The 16,509-nt window shown below is 44.7% G+C and overlaps 1 protein-coding gene across 1 annotated transcript in view; it reads right to left on the reverse strand.

The window, feature by feature from the left end:
- Positions 1–15,167, reverse strand: part of CACHD1 (cache domain containing 1) — a 373,745-nt gene extending 358,578 nt beyond the window's left edge. The window contains exon 1 of the mRNA XM_078669174.1: positions 14,630–15,167. Within this exon, the coding sequence (XP_078525300.1) occupies positions 14,630–14,821 (192 nt within the window). The 5' untranslated portion in view covers positions 14,822–15,167. The remainder of the gene's footprint in view (positions 1–14,629) is intronic.
- Between the last annotated feature and the right edge of the window lie 1,342 nt (positions 15,168–16,509).

The raw sequence follows: 16,509 nt of genomic DNA on the forward strand, positions 1-16,509 counted from the left end.
ATTCCATGGTTACACCAGTCGCGCAAGTACACAAGTATTTGTGATAAAAGTATAGAGTGGAAGAAACAAACAACCAGAAAGTGAGCTGCTGATGCATTCAGCAAATGTTTTTCATGCTTTTTTAGTGCAAAAGTTGTCCTTGCATCAAAAACCAATGCTACGATGCACCTCTCACTAAAATATAGTGCTAAATTACAGATTTGCATTTGGCGTCATTATGCAAAAGCAAACTATGCAAATTTAGCACTAACCTAGTAAAAGCCACATCATCTACGGTGAGCACAGTAAACACTAATTTAAGCCATGGTATTTGCCACCGTTTTTGGCCTGTTCGTTCCCAATTAGGTGAAGGACTGGAGAAGCGCTATTTTATCACTGTAAAAAGTGGGGAACAGTTGCTGGTCACTAGAACTTTAAACTTAGGCAGCAAATGTAGCACAATGTAGCACAATCTGTTAACATATGTCAAATAATTACAGAACAAAACACAATAACATTTTGACACAAAGCAAAATAAGACAACAAAAACATAACAGGGCACAGCACAAACACAGGCAAAGCTGAACACAACAAGTACAACACAGTGAAATAAAGCAAAACAAAAACAGCAGAAAAACAACTTAAGACATTACAATCACAACACAAAGACGCACAATATTGCCACACATTATTAAGTCCACCAATCTGCTTTCGTGAAATGATGGTAAAATGTTTGTTTCACCAAACACGTCCTTGCTTGCCACCTGAGATAGAGCCAGCCAAAAACATTTTTGTGGCCACCCTATGTTCCTGTATGTACCTGTCAGTCATCCCTGTGCTGGAAAACACATTACACCGCACATACATTTTAGAGCTTGGCTTTTAAGCCAGTTCATTTGTTTGTGTTCAAAAGCCGTTTTTGCATCTGCCTGTTCGCATCTGTCATCATCCGCAGTCATTTAGCAGACAACAGCCCTCACTTTGCTTGCTTGATTTACGATTTGTGGCAGCTTACCTTGAGGAATGTAAAGAATGCCCTAGCCTGATTAATGGTTTCTGGCTCTTTCACTCTGGAAATGGTGTATATTATACTAATTATAGCGGGGGAAACCAGGGGAGCGAAATCTCGTCTGCTAGACGCGATTATGCGCAGGTTCGGTGCCAAAAACAAGGGCGCGCTGGCAGGCGGGCACCTCACGCCGCTCGCGCCCCGTTTTGTGTCGCGGCCGCCATTTCACAAAGAGGAAGCGGAGGGCTGCCCGAACCGACAGGCGCACGAGGCGGAATCTGAATTGTTAATTAGGCTTTGAGCCCGGTCTTCAAAGCATAAGGCATCATTAGTGTTGTATGGCTGCCTGCATTAGCCCGGACTGACATTTCACTTCAAAAGCCGCGAGTGCAGCTGTCCTGTGCAGATAAAAGTTGCCAAGCGCACTGCAAGCAAGGTGGACTGCTAGATAATTAGCGGGGCCGCTTAGCTGCAGCGCCCAAGAGCCCTGAAAAATCACGGCTCGGGGAGAGGAGGAGGCACTAAACAAGGAGAAAATCCGAAATAGGTCATAAAGCAATCTTAGGTCTCTTCAGCTGCTTCCGAGCTGATAAGGCCCTTGTGGGGCAGAAACGTTAAGCGAGCACAGTGAGTGTTAGAGGAGCCCTTTCCATGGCTTTCTTGAGTTAAGGCTGCGAATTAGCAGTATATATATATTTTTGTATTACAAGAACACGAGGAAGCTGCCGCTAACCTTGTCTCTACAGAATGATCCTGCCTGTAAAGCTGGCAGAGGGTCCAGTGAAATGTAAGATTGCATGGTCTTAAATGGCATATTTCTGAACATATACCATGTCTTCTGACTGTTTCAGCGTCATATTCAGGATTTGAGGGGCCCTGTGCAACACATCTTTTGGGGGCCTCATTACGGAACACATTTTAATTTTAAGCCCGCAGTATGCCAAACAATTCTAAATCAAATGTTAAACTAGAACAGTATGAAACAGAAACAATTTAAATGTGTCTAAGGACCCTAAAAATCCTGAGGATGGCACTAGGGCCTTTTGCAACCTCAAAAAGCGTATTTAAATGTACAAAAGGCAAAATGTGATTCAGTAACATGTTACTGAATTGCAATTTGCATTAGCGATTTGGTATGTGGAAGAGGCATGTTTAGGGCGTCCCTACCCAATGCCCGGTGGAGCTACTTTGATAGCTATAGAGGAGATGGGCTGTGGACTACTCCTTCAGCCGTCACCTACCCACCCAGATATTGGGCAGACCTTACTTCGTCTCTCCATCGTACTCTCCCTCCTACTCCTTTACTCCACCCACTTTCTCCTTTACGCTCCATTTATCCTTCCCCTTTGCTTTCTAATTGTTTTCTCATTGAGATCTAGCCGCTTGACTGATGCCCGATGGAGCTACCTGATAGCTATAAAGGAGATGGGCTGTGGACTTCCCCCTCAGCTGTTACCTACCCAGCCGGACTTTTGACAGACTCTCCTTCGTCTCCCTATTCATCCTATCTCCATCCTTTTTCCTTTCTATACCTTTACCCACCCTTACTCTTCTATGCTCCATGTATTCCGTCTTCCGACGCTCTTGAAATGTTTTCCTGTAACTGATGTAACTTGTAACTGATGTAATTTTGTGGATCCTTATGTAAAGCTCTCTGACACCTCTGGGTCTAGCCAGCGCTATATAAAACTCAAATAAATAAATAAAAATAAATAAATGAGAGACGGAGTCAGAGTCAGGTAGACAGGGAGAGACAAAGATTTAGATAATTGAGAATGGACAGGGGTCGAATAGAGCAAAAGTTAATTTTCCCAGGAATCGTCATGGAGGTGTAGGCCCCGGCAATTGCAGGCTTTGCCATGGTCTTAAAACATCTCTGGGCTGTTGCAGTGCTTTCATTGGAGTTAGACTTCTTTTACTCAGTTAGAGCGAGACTTTTTGTTGCTCCTTGGAAGACTTCAGGACAAATTCCTCAAGATCTGCTAGTTGAACATACTTATGGCTGGCTCTTTGGTGTCTGCTGGTATCGACATGGCCGATCTATGGACTGTTAACAGGTGTTATACACACTACTTGAAGAAGAAAAAAAAAGGTCTGCAATCTGCATTCGAGACCAAGTCTATTCTCATATTTTTCTCCAACACCCCAAGGTAATACACAGCTACCACTTTGTTGCACCATGTTTAGAGAACGTTTCCAGCTATCACGCACATATTCACCAAACCACAATCCACGTCCTTTCAATATGAGCACTGGCAGCTGATGCAGATCAAAGTGCTATGTGGGCTCGTTAGGGGTATGAAGCTGTATAAAGATGCAATAAAATGAAATATAGAAAAAAGAAAAAAAAATGGAAACCCAACTCAAGACTTGTTTTAAATTAACAAAATCCCTGCCTATAGTTTGAGAGTACCTTGGTGCGTAAAAAGGCCCAGCTCTGAAAACCCATATTAATATTTATGGCCTTCTAATTCTGCACTGGCTATTTTCACTTTTAATTAGGTCGGATTGACAGCACCGCTGTCCCAAATTATTTTAAGTATTTATATACTGGGTTTTTGCAGCATCCATAGAGTACTTCTTTCTCCCTTAATGCTACTGGCTGTTTGGTTTATCATTCCGCTTCCAGGAAGTGTTTCCATTGGAATGCAGGGTGGACTATTCTTTATCTGAGAAGTAAATTATATCAGTTCAGGCGTTCCCTAAGACTCACTTAACAAAACACTTAACACTCAAGAGAGCCACATATATGCAACAGCGCTGAAGCACAGAAAACATTGTAATTTGCATACAATGTATTCAATGCATTGCATTGGTACACAGAAAAAAACACACAATCAAGTAGTTGCTCAGTCATGGCTCAGTACAAGTGTCTAGTGACTAGAAAACAACTGCACTGCAAAGAACAGTAAAACAAACAGGGCTGACTACAACAGTGGATATACAAAGAATACTTCTCAAGGCAGTACTATAATGTATAGTTCCAACCTGGCACATGAACAATTGCTGAATGACCAATATACTAAACGAGTTCACGTTTCGACCCATAGGATAGATATATTACTGGGTCTTCATCAGATCAAACATGCAACAACCCTCTATGGTATCATGAATGAAATAGCTTATAGGGAAGCATCTTAAAAGAAGCAACCCTGTGACTAAATCCATGTTGCTCAATAAACTCTTTAGACATAGCCGTCTCAAATTCAGACAACTTCTAAACAGCTCAAAACCTCACCTTTCTACATCTAAATAGTGGTAGGCCAATAACACCCAGAAAACAATATATGAAAATTATTTGTTTTTCATGATTCATTGCTGTATGGGGTTTGTTGCACATGTATGGCTTCCTTGAATTTGAAGTTTTCTTTTAGGAGAATCCAAAGCAACGCCTGTATTTTGTGTGTACTATTAAACCCTGATTCCCAGAAATAATGAGTCATCCCATTTTTGTGAAGTATTCAATAAAGTATTCCTTTATTGCTACTTCTTTCCCTAGCACTGGCAGAGCCAATAGGGCCGACTTTATTGTAATAAATAGAATTTCTAAATGAAGTGCACATAAACGGTATTTGTGAATGCTTGGGTTAAGATGTGGAGTCACAATAAAGCCAGAGCTATTGGCTATGCCAATGCTTAGTTTGCAAATGGAACCCTCGCCCCCCAAGCAAGGTTCCATCCACACACATGCTCTCTTTAAATAACAATATCAGAAATGCGGACAACACATTTTAGAAAATGTTAATCACAATCACAACTGTATACATAAACACACACTCACTAGCTATTATAAATAAATTAAAAAAGGGTCAGAATAGCTTCCCACGTTGTGAGCTGATTGAATCCTGTTGCAAAGGATTGGCCAATTTCCATGAAATTTCACACACTAGCAGCACTTTTGCTTTTTCTCAATTACTTGTTACATTTACAGAATATTTAGAGATGTTCACAGCATTCCATAACGTGTCTCATGACTTCAGTTGGTTCACGTTTCCCGGGTGTAATTTAGAAACAAACCCTGAAAAAAGGACTACAGAAGAGTTGCATCTAATTCTAACAATAATCACTTTGTAGTATCAGGACTCCAGAGAGAGTGGAAGAAACGAAACACTACAACGGTACGGGACAGACCTCCGTCCCCCCTCACCCTTCCCCTGACCCCCAGTCTCTCTTTGCTGTTTACTTCTTCCAATCCTGGCCTGCGTACGTGATAGTATCCATAATATGAGCACCGCCCCTATTGGTGGGAGCAGCCTCTCTTCGCGCCCCCCAGCTCAGCTGAGGATTGCACTTGCTCTCAATCTAGCTGTCTTAAGACAGCTTGGTCGAGAGGTTTAAAGTGTGAATGTCTGGCTGACCGTAGCATGTTGGCCAGCCAAAAAGGCATGCACATTTCAAACAGTGCATATGCAGCCCACCACCCCTCCCTGCTGTCACTCAGCAGGCCCCACCCTGTCATGAGACTCTGTTCAGGACAGGCTGATGAAAAATAAAATGGTAATGAACTACCATTCATTGTTCATCTCCGGGCTTTGGGGGGCACTTAAGAGGGGACACTCCTCCGCTCCAATGGAGGAACTGCCTGTAAGGATATGGTGCACGAGAGAACACTGAGGGCAGAAGAGTCTCCTTTATACTATACCTTCCCGATCAATTTCTTTGCAAATGAGGAACCAAGCCATGAAATCTGGTTTTGGGGCCTCGTGGATAATAAAAAGAAAAAAACATAACGCCACAAAAATATAGCAGCTCAGCTCGCATAGGATCATGAGATCTGTTGGAAATTTACAAAAATTGGCTTTTAGTCGAAAATCTTCCCAGTTCAATTACTTGTTTTTGTCGTTCTCCCCAGGATTATAGATCTGCCTTGAAGAGCATTAACACTTCAGGGCATTGGAAGATTAGTGAACAGAGGAGCCAGGGCATAGTAACGACTGACAAGAGTAGAAAATAATTACTCTGGTAATGTAATGACTAATAGATTATATTTACTCATGCTTTTCTGGTGGTCTATATGGCATGTTGGGGTCAGATTGTTTCATGGATACCGATATTCCACCAGCCATCAAAGCAATTGCAGGATGCTAAAGTCTTTCCGGCATATGTTGCCTCTGCGGTCATTAAATCATAAATGCCCTCGCTTCACACCACTGCATTGCATGTCTGTATGTTTTTGCTATTCCTAAAGCGGGTGGGGGATGAAGGAGCAAACAGGAGGAGCTAGTGGAAGGGATCATGAGTCAACCCGAGGTGCGGTTCCTTTAAGAGGTGATTTTTCAGTTTGTTCCTGAACTGTAGGAGGGTTGGTGCAGTTCTGATGTTAAAGGAGATGATGTTCTAGATCTTGTGGACACTGGCGGACAAGGCTTGTTTTCTCCTTCCTGACTTTTTTAGTTTCTAATCTGGGGATGTCGGAGCTCCTCATCTGTCACTGATCTCCACATATTGCATCTTTGTTAGCTAGGTAAAGACGGTTCTTGGTGTTGAGGGTTTTAGGTGATGCAGCTGATCTTAAAAGATGTACCGGTTTGCAGGAGGAGCCAGCATAGATACTTTAATACGCGGGATAATGTGGTTGGATTTCTTCAAACCCTGATAAGCTGTGCTGCTTCGTGGAGGATACATTTGAGGGGAGTGAAGGTTGTCTGTGGGATGCGGATGAGCAGGGCAATGCCTATATAAAGGTGGGAGAGGAGTAGGGCTTGACCAGTCTCATGCCAAAGTCTCCTGGGAGAAAGGGTTACACTTTTTTTAGGCGAGAGAGTTGGAACCAGGCTGTTCCGGTCTTCCAGACAAAGTGTTCTTTAAGTGAGACGTTTGAGTTGAGGAGCAGGTCAAGGCATTTGGTTTGCTCTGTCAATGGAGCGTAAAGTCGATACATTCAAGTTGGAGATCCATGACTGACCAAGGAATAGTTAACATTATTGGAAAACACGAGGAAGTAGATCTCCGTGTGTTTAACTTGAGACAGTTTGTTGACATCCAGGTTTGGATTTTTATGACTTCTTGCAAGAAGTGCACTGGTCGATATCATTGAATGCCAGTCATTCCCCCATGGTGCATGTCTATGGGAATCATGGACTGACTGCACTTCTTGAGAGAGCAGCCATACTTACAGGGGTTAAATTGCATAGTGACAGATTAATCTGGGCAATATGGAGCCTTTGTGAATGGTTAATAAACTCTTCGGTCCGCTTCTAATCTACAAAGCGACATATGTTTACAATGTACATCATGATTTATCATTGCATTAAGAAGTGTGGTTGCCATTAAAAACCACACACAAAAATGTTCAAGAAAAATTAAGTCGCTGTGACATTGTTTTATAGTGCTCCGCATTCAAGTTTACAATTAACAAGTCATGAGGAGCACTTAAGAATATCATTCTGACCAAGACTGAAGTACAAACACCTACCACTGTGACAATAGAGGTGCATTCCAATTGAGATGCGAGGTGGGAAAAGCAGTTCCCAGAATCTTTTGTCAGACTAGCTTTTAGACTTATAAACACAGAGTTTTTTTGCACAGATAATTTGTTTACTTTATATAAATGGCTGCCTGTAAACGACTGCAAACTTCTTCCACTATTTTCACACCAACAGCTTATTGTTTACTTAATGTTTTTACATCCATAACGTACAGGGTGCTTGATTAGAAAGTTCACAGTGAGTGAATGACTGAGTGTCACCCTGCAATAAGTTCTAATCATTTAGAAGTACAACATACATCTAAATGTCCACTCATCAATTTTAACTCGTCAGAGGAGTGAGGCATGGAATGATATAACTGTGAGAACAGCTGGATCTTAAAGCAGCCATCCGTTGAATGAGGTCACAATAGATTTCAAAACCCCAAGTGACATCAAACAAACGATCTAGAATGCCTAGGTTGGTGATTACTAGAGATGCAGGATGTAATGATGATCCACACCAGGTTTAAGTAAAAAGTATTTATAGGAAGAATTAGCCGGACACAGGAGATGGAGCTGGAGCATGCCGGAACCAGGCAGGTACGCAGCCTTAAACCAACTGCCGGTCATCAACTGCCACCACCAACATTCCAGATGGAATCCCATTACATCACAAAGGTTTATGACTAAGTGGTACGGTGCCCGCACAGTTAAGATTAAGAAGGCATTGCAACACAGGACTAGGCAAAAAGAACCATTTTTGGTCTACACTGGATGGCCCCAATAAACGCTTTGATCGATTGAAGAGGGTCACTGCAGACGTGAAGAGGTTCAAGGAAGGGGATCCTTCCAAAAGATTGGTTACACAGAAACGAACCTGCCTCCAACCTGTGTAGGCATATAAAAAGGAATTCAGAAGTAAAAACTATTGGCAGAGTAGAGAGAACAAGTAGGAGAGTACCAAAGAAATGTGTCAAACTCTGGCCTCGTACAACTAAGGAAATCTTTCAATGGTGGCCAAAGGTAACCAATTGATGCCACTCCTTTCTACAAAGTGTGCAACAGAAGGTCCACTGTAATTATCAACACTACTGGGAAAGAGTTATTGTGATTTCTAAGTCTCAACACAAATGTCAGAAATGTTCTAGTCTCTTTGCAGCCAAGCGAGGAATTTACGAAGTAGGCCCATGTACACATAAGTACCACAATCCATGTGTTGCGATCCAAGCACATACATTCGGCTATCAATTCACACAAAGTTGTGGGAGAGATAGTACAAACTTCCAATCTGGACTTCAGACTTACTAAAACATTGCTAATGATTTCTAAACGAAAGATTGGAATCTATGTCCAATTTTGTCATATAACCAGTCTCCAGGAAGAGGTGTTGATCAAAAACTACCCCAATCTCACAGGGGCTGAGCCTTTGGAAATGTTGGCAAATCCAGGGTCGACGACTGCAAGGCATGTATCTGGCTGCAGTATCACCCAGATACCCCTTGTACCTACAGGAGGAGAGCCAGATCATGATCAACTGATATTTAATAAGAAACAGAAATGAAATAAGTGAATTATAAAAAGCTAGCGGCTGAAAATAGGCATTTTTTGGTTCAATTGTTTTATCAGATGGTGTGACCCTTGATAACAATAAAATGACAAATGAAGAGCGACATCCACTGAAATGATCTAAAAGATAATTAGCTGTTTAACTTCGCAATGCAAATGCAATGCATGAGATTGGCAGCATTCTCCTCAAGCAGCAAATAAATAAAGTATATATATTATATAATGTAATAAATTGTATAGTCTCTGTAGTAGTTACAGCGCAGGTGCAAAAAAAATGTGCATCAAAGATTCCCTAACAAAAAAAAACTGCTCACAGCCACATAAGTTTCATCTCGAAAAAAATGTGTGCATATTAGTCATAGAGGGGAAAACTATAGAGAGAGAAAACTGAATTTCCCATTCAAAGTTCCATATGGATGTATTTAACTGTCAAACAAAGGTATAGCAGAAAACGCTAGACAGATCACCTCCCTTGGCAGAGATACCAGCATAACCTGCTTTTTTTCAGAATGGATAAAATCGGCCAGGAATTTTGTAAGCCTTCCCCAAAGAAAGTAAATACAATAACTTAGTATTTTGGCAGTTGGGTTTGGAAAGCAGATGCTAGGATGCACGGTCCACAAAATCAGAATAGTCTGTGGCGACCTGACTATGTGGAGAAATTCCAATTTACTCTGGCAGCAAATTTTAGGTCCATGAACAATAAAAACAATTTGCAGACTGTGTTTAGCATTGAGCAAAAGAGTGGCTTATGTAGGCTCCTCTGTAAATGTACACTTAAAACATATAGAGACAACATTTCAGGAGCAGGTCACTGACAACTGGCTCTCAAAGGGTCCCGGTCTGCAGATTTACTGTAATTTCCTTGCCACTGGGATCAAATAATGAGGACAACAATTTGACTGCCAATTAATTGCAGTCACTACGTAGATTTACTTTTTCCTTGGTTCTCAAGAGATCTCTGGTTTGAGCGTTCCCTCATTTAATCTGGTTGCTGTGGTGGTGGAGTCGGTCTGTTCTCCGTGCAAGTTACCTATTGCTGGTGCTTGCTATAGTTGAAATCCATCTTCATAAGAGGACTTTGACTGAACATTATCGCTCTAATGATCCGGATGCAGTAGGGTTCTCATAGTGTTTCTATCACGGATGCTGATACATTCAGCCAGTGGATGATCGAGGTGGGAGGTGTGAACGCTCAAGGTTGATGACACATGGTTTCTGATAGTTGCTTCTTGTGTCATGGTGATGTAAAGTGTATTCTGCCATGGAGCGTGTACAAACGGTTTGCCACACTTCTGGTATGGTGTCATCACAGATGTGTGCTGTCCTTTCACATTTGCAAGAGTGGGAGGGAGCCATAGTCATCCTGCACTGTGCGATAGATACACTTGCTGTAGGCCTGTCTGTTGTGCATGTCTTGTTGGTTGTATGTGGTCGTGATTTCTCATCAGCCTACGTTCCAGTGAGCTGGAAACAACGATAAAGACTCTGGTCTTATTCTGTATCTATTTGAGGGGGGAAAAGACACACCCTCAGTAAGACTTCCTTCTGGGGCATGATAACACCTCTGAATAATCAAAAGAATGTTATCCATCAAGGACATGAAACCTAGACAACTGTTACTATCAGGAGATCCACTCTAGATGAACACCGCATATAGTAGTTAAAAAACAAAACTCTGCAGACAAAATAGATTTTTAAAACAGCAAAAACAGAGCTACAGTCATGCCCGCTGACACAAAGATATGAAGGTGAGCCCTCTATTCTTTTAATTACAAATCGAAAATACTGCAGTAGTCTGAAAATTCGTTTTCAATAATCATTTTGGCCTAAAAAAACGTATTTAAATGCCAACTCAAGAAAAAGAATGCTCCAAAAATTATACTGCGGTGTTCTGACGAAACTTTAGAACCCCCCTAGCCTTATGGTTTATTGCTGTGACCCAAAATACCAATATAGGACCGTAACGCAGTTCTCCATTATCCAAATAGATGAATAGAACATATATATGTACACGAATACACACACACACACACATACATACGTATGCACGTACCCAGGCATGTATCTCGCACACATTCACTGACCCCATAGCCTCAAGGATGTACATGCATAGCAAGTACAGTATCCCAAAATGTCAGGAATTAGGACAGTTATTTGCAGATATGCTGGTCTATGGATTGCAGAACAATTACAATGCACTCACAGCACTGTTCCTGTTAAGAACATGAAAGTCAATTATGGATACTACTGGCTTGCCATTTAGTGCCCTTATTTACCATGGCAAGAGATTTCACACAACCAAAAGCAAGAACACAAGTAAAGGGAGGGGGAGGGGGGGGCTGTTTACCTTTTGCAGTTTCCATCCCCACTTTCCCAGCACTTCATCATCAAACAGGAAGCTAAAGATGTGACAAGGAGTCAACCCAGTGACTGCACTGCCAGGTATCAAAAGGGTGCCTGACGTCAAGTCCGGTACCCATGCATTGTGGTGCATCGACGTGCAAGCCTACAAACGTTGTTAGCTAGTGGTAAACTCTCACTTATTCGGCATCAATTCTTCAAAACAAAACGGACAGAAGGAGCGCTATCGAAGCTGTATTAAACGAGGTACGCTTGCCTTAAAACAGAAATGACAGCACCAAATGGTCATGAGAGAAAAGAACCACAGGATGCGTGCGGGAAAGGGGGCGGCCTGGTGGGGAGCCCAGAGCTTGAACAGAAAAGCACAGATTCAACCATAATGGATGCAAGCAAAGTCTGTCTACCGCAGCTGCTCCAGACAACCACACAGCACACCTGGAGGTGCAAGCAACCACCATCACAGCCCTGGGACAAGCCACCCGCAGAAGCATAAGACACACAGGGTGAGAAAAATGGAAATGTTGACAAGCTGGATGTGCCTTCCCTAGGAGCGGCTGACACCAGCGGTGCCTAAAGTCTGTGGCCTAAGGGCGGCCAGGCAGTAATGCAACCCAACCACCGGCCCTAGAGGTGCCTGCCGCCACCAGGACTCAAACAACAAAGTCAGAAAACACAACAGAAACATCTTAAAGTAACAAGCTGACATGCCGTGCGAGGGTGCCATTTGTCGTCACTACCTCCCTTGTTGTCACAGGTTGGACCGATGCGACCACGACTGACGTGCGTGCCCTGGGCTGGCACGCACATGAAAGGAGCGTGAAACACAATCAGAAACTGGAAATGTTGGCAAGGACACAAATGCAACAAACCCTGGCAAGGAACTGTGGGAAAAAGTCTGCAGATTGTCGACTCCAATCCCACAATATTAATAAAATGCCCTGAGGGGAAAATTGCACAAGTCGTGCCTCCATTTGCACAATGGTCGGCATGCGTAATTGTGCCTGTCGGTTAAGCATTGCAGTTCTAAGCACACTCATGACAGACGGTATGAAAACACCCGGCGCGAGGAGGAAACGGCCAAGAGTTGGCAGGGGGACGCCAAAAACGCATGGCGGGCGGATAAACATGCATTGTGAGCACAGCAAACACGAGCCGGGGAGCTGGGGTGGGGACAAGTGGGGTCGAAGATAACATATGGTCGCCTGCCATCCCCACTCCAGTCCCAATCAGCTGCTGGGCCTGCCTGGCGGCAGAGAGGTGCCAGGCCCATCCCAGGGGGCCTCGGCAGCCAGTGTGGGCCAGCTCCTGGCCAGCCACATTCACACCTAAATGCCAGTTAACCTCTGGGTCGGTGGGGGAGGGCGGGGCGCTCTTCATCACAGATCTCGGCTCTTCACACACCATTATGTTTTAAAATTCCCCTAAACGTTGCCAAAACAAATAAAATGAATAAATAATACTGCAGGCAAAAAAGGGACTCGAGTCACGCACAGAGGAATCAAATCAACCATTTAAGTGACTGGCTGGTATCTATAGTCATTCACGAACTGTTCATTTCTTAAAGGAACATACCACGATTATTATATAGCTTGCAATCCGAGCACTGCATGAAAACCTAATCTCTGAACAGTCATCAGCTCAAAGGCCAATGCTTGTGAAGCATGAACACCAAAGGAAAATTACCCTGTGAAATAAGGGCTGTTTATATCCAGAATGCCACAGTAATTAAATGAAAAAACAAAACAGAGGTGGGGGGTATGGCGCTGCCAGGGTAATAAATAGTGCTTCATTCACACTGCCAACTTAACTGCACGGGGCCCGGCACTCCGCTGTAAATCGTTATTTCTAAACAATAAAATGGGACATTTGGGTATACACAAGTGTGGTAAATAGAGGCCAGTGACAGATGCGAGAGGGTGGAGTTAGTCCGAGTTTTCACTCTCGGACCACACCGCGTGTCTGTTACGGGCATTAACGGCGGCTTCCAACACAATTACAGTTTACAGCAATCCGGCTGCACGTTCTGCCAACGTGAAAAGCGAAGCACTCTGTACGCAAATTAGACGGATAATTGAAACAAAACTGTAAGACCACACGGATGCCGTGACAGAGACACATAACGCCCGGGCACCACCAGTGTCCCAGAACTGCAACAAATGGAGGTGAAAGAAAGCCCCCCTCTTCAAAAAATAAACGGCTATAGCTTGCTGTTCTCAAGTGCCTGAAAATGCGGTTAAAACAAGGCATTTAGGCAAGAAAAAAAACAAGAATTAAATGCACTGTGTGGAGTCCATCTATGCACAACTTGCAGGCCAAGCATAAACACATCACGTAGAACGTGATGGGGTAGATATAGGTGGGCACAGAGGCACCAGTGAGAGAGAGAGGTGGGCACGGAGACTGGTCACACCTGCATCCGTGAGACCCTCTCAGAGATCCTCTGTGAAGGACGGGAAAAAGAACCCGCGCCGCTAGTGCGGGTCATGTACACCAAGAGAATTCACAACAGGATGAAGCAAGAGCACCCGGGCATCTGAACACCCGCACACAGTGGTGCCCCTGGAAATAACTGTCCAGGGGAGTCACAGGCACCTGCTACCGGCCCACTGCACACCACGGGTGACTACACACCACATCCATGACCCTCATCACCTGAGGGGGGGGGGGGGGGGCGAAATCCGCCTAATTCCTAGAAAGCCTTTGCGATAAACACAAAATCCAGTTTGAACAAGGTTAACGACACCATCCATCCTACCCCTAAGGACGACCACTAATGCAAATCCCTGCATAAAATCCACGCAAGTTTCTAAATACATACCCAAGGGTGTCCAGACTACCCGCCCGTCCTGACCACAGCAAGACGGAAACATTGGGTAATGAAACAAAAAAGCACCATTAATGGACCATCTACGCCCCGAAAGCACGCAGGGATGTCACGTACACTTCTTGGCACTAGAGAACTTTGAAGATGCAGGTCGCTAGCGCAAGAGGACCGGGGCCACGGTGGAATGAAGTGCTGGAATGCGGCAGGTTGCGTGCAGGACAGGGTAAAGCGCAGAACTGTGGAAGGATGCAATTACACCAACGAGAAAACAGAACTTTTAAAGTGGATGAAATGGCTGCTGCACCCCGCTTTATGTACCAAGTCCAGACATTCAAGAGTAAAGCGGGGGCATGCACCGTGCCCTGCATTAGGCATGTGGAGCGTGCAGGGCGCGGGGCAGGTATACCCAGTGCCACAGCGTGCATGCCCACCCACGCCTCGCTCCATTGTTCCCTCCCCCGTCCCCAGCCAGACATACCTGCATGGTGACCACCCCCAGCTCCTCGGCGGCCAGCCTCCTCATCTGCACGGCCAGGACCTGCGCCTCGTTGAGGATCGAGAACTCGGCGTCTCCCGCCGCTCCGCCACCGCCGCAGCAGCACCGCAGCACCCCGCACAGGCAGAGCAGCAGCGGGAGCGCCCAGCCCGGCCACGGCCCCCGGCCCGTCATGGCTCCCGCCGCTCCAAACTTTCCAGACACCGCCGCAGCCCAAAAGTTCCAGCTAGTGCCCGCGGCCCCGGAGCCCAGCCAGGCGCGCCCGCCGCCAGGGGAGCGAGCTCTGCCCGCCAGGAGTCACCGGCGCCCGGGAGAACATGGTCCGCCGCCCGCGGGAGCACTGCGAGTCCGGGGAAATGCCAGCTCCGGAGGCACAAGGGGGAAAGGCGTCCAAAGCGCGGCGCGGATCCCTGCGCGCTGGACCGGAGCACAGCCACCAGCACAACAACACGGCGCCGGCCTGGAGCGCAGCGGAATGGAGTCCGCAGCACACGAGACAAGGGCCGGGGAGGAGCCTGGCGCGGGGGAGCCACCTAGAGCTCAGGCAGGAGACTGGGAACCTGCCCTCGGCCCGCCCACCTACCCTCCCAGCCGGGCGACCTCGGCCCCGCTGCAGCAGCACACCGCCGGGGCGGGCACATTCCTCTCGCTGCATGCACAGCAGATACCCCCACGTTTGTCTTTGTGGCTCCTGGTAATGCTACTGTGATCTTCAGAACGGCAGTCTAGCAAGTTACACTGTTTCTCGCCATTTTTCTAAGTGGAAAACAAAGAGAATTGAACCACCCCACATCTCTGCATATTCAAGGAATTTTTTGAAATAACTCAAAACATCTGCCACAGGGTTAAAGGCGAACGAAACGTTAGGTGTAACCATGTACCAGCAACGAGACATAACCAGGCGTGTTTTAATGACAGAGTTGACACCTTCAGTTAAAGTTCGCGCTATATAAAATGCATACATTGTATTGTAATTGTATTTATATAGCGCTTACTACCCCTGACGAGGCGTCGAAGCGCTTTTTCGGCGAGTAGCACGCTACTCGGGGACCCATACAGGATTAGTGTTGAATTAGTATAGTGAAACATGCAAGCACATTTTAAGTGGTGTAAGGTGGATGCGTACTTTACTTTATTCTCTGTGTTTTAGCTTACAGGAGTGAGGTAGCGCCACACCCCATGTCATAAAGGACGCTGTCTACTGTCCAACTCCGAACTTTTCAAATACAAATGACTGATTTTAAATGAGATAGTGTAATAAGTTGTATTGAAGCAACACAAAACTACAACACCCAGAGTGCGTTAAGCTACCACTCAGAAGTCCAGGACTTAAGGCACAGCCCGTTATGGCCTGGTGGTAGGTGACCACCCTAGTTGGTAGTAGGCAGGTTGTTGGCAATTTCCACAACAATAGAGAGAAGCACTCAAATACAAGTGCACAAAAACGAAGACTTTTATAAAAGACCTAATACCGCAAAGAGAGTAAAAGAACAGAGCTACAAAGAATTTCAAACATTGACATCAAAACATCTGTTTGGTGTATTCAGTCAGTCAAGAGGTCTTTATTCGATTTACATCATAAAAGACATTCACATATACATAAAAATAGCATTTTGCATATAAGATAATAAATACTTTACAATTTAAAATCATGATAAGAAAGTATTAAATTTAAAGTCAATAATAGACGAAAAGACCCCTTGCTACATAGAACATCTTGCTTTAAAAAACACAGTACAACATAAAATTCATTTGCCAAGGTTGCGGGTTCGGATTGACCATGCCCAACTCACAAATTTTGCTACGCCGATAACAATGGAAGGGGAGGTATCATTTTTGAGAATTCTAAACGCTTCCACAGC

This window comes from Lissotriton helveticus, chromosome 1_2, assembly GCF_964261635.1.
Source record: "Lissotriton helveticus chromosome 1_2, aLisHel1.1, whole genome shotgun sequence".
Taxonomy (NCBI): Eukaryota; Metazoa; Chordata; class Amphibia; order Caudata; family Salamandridae; genus Lissotriton; species Lissotriton helveticus.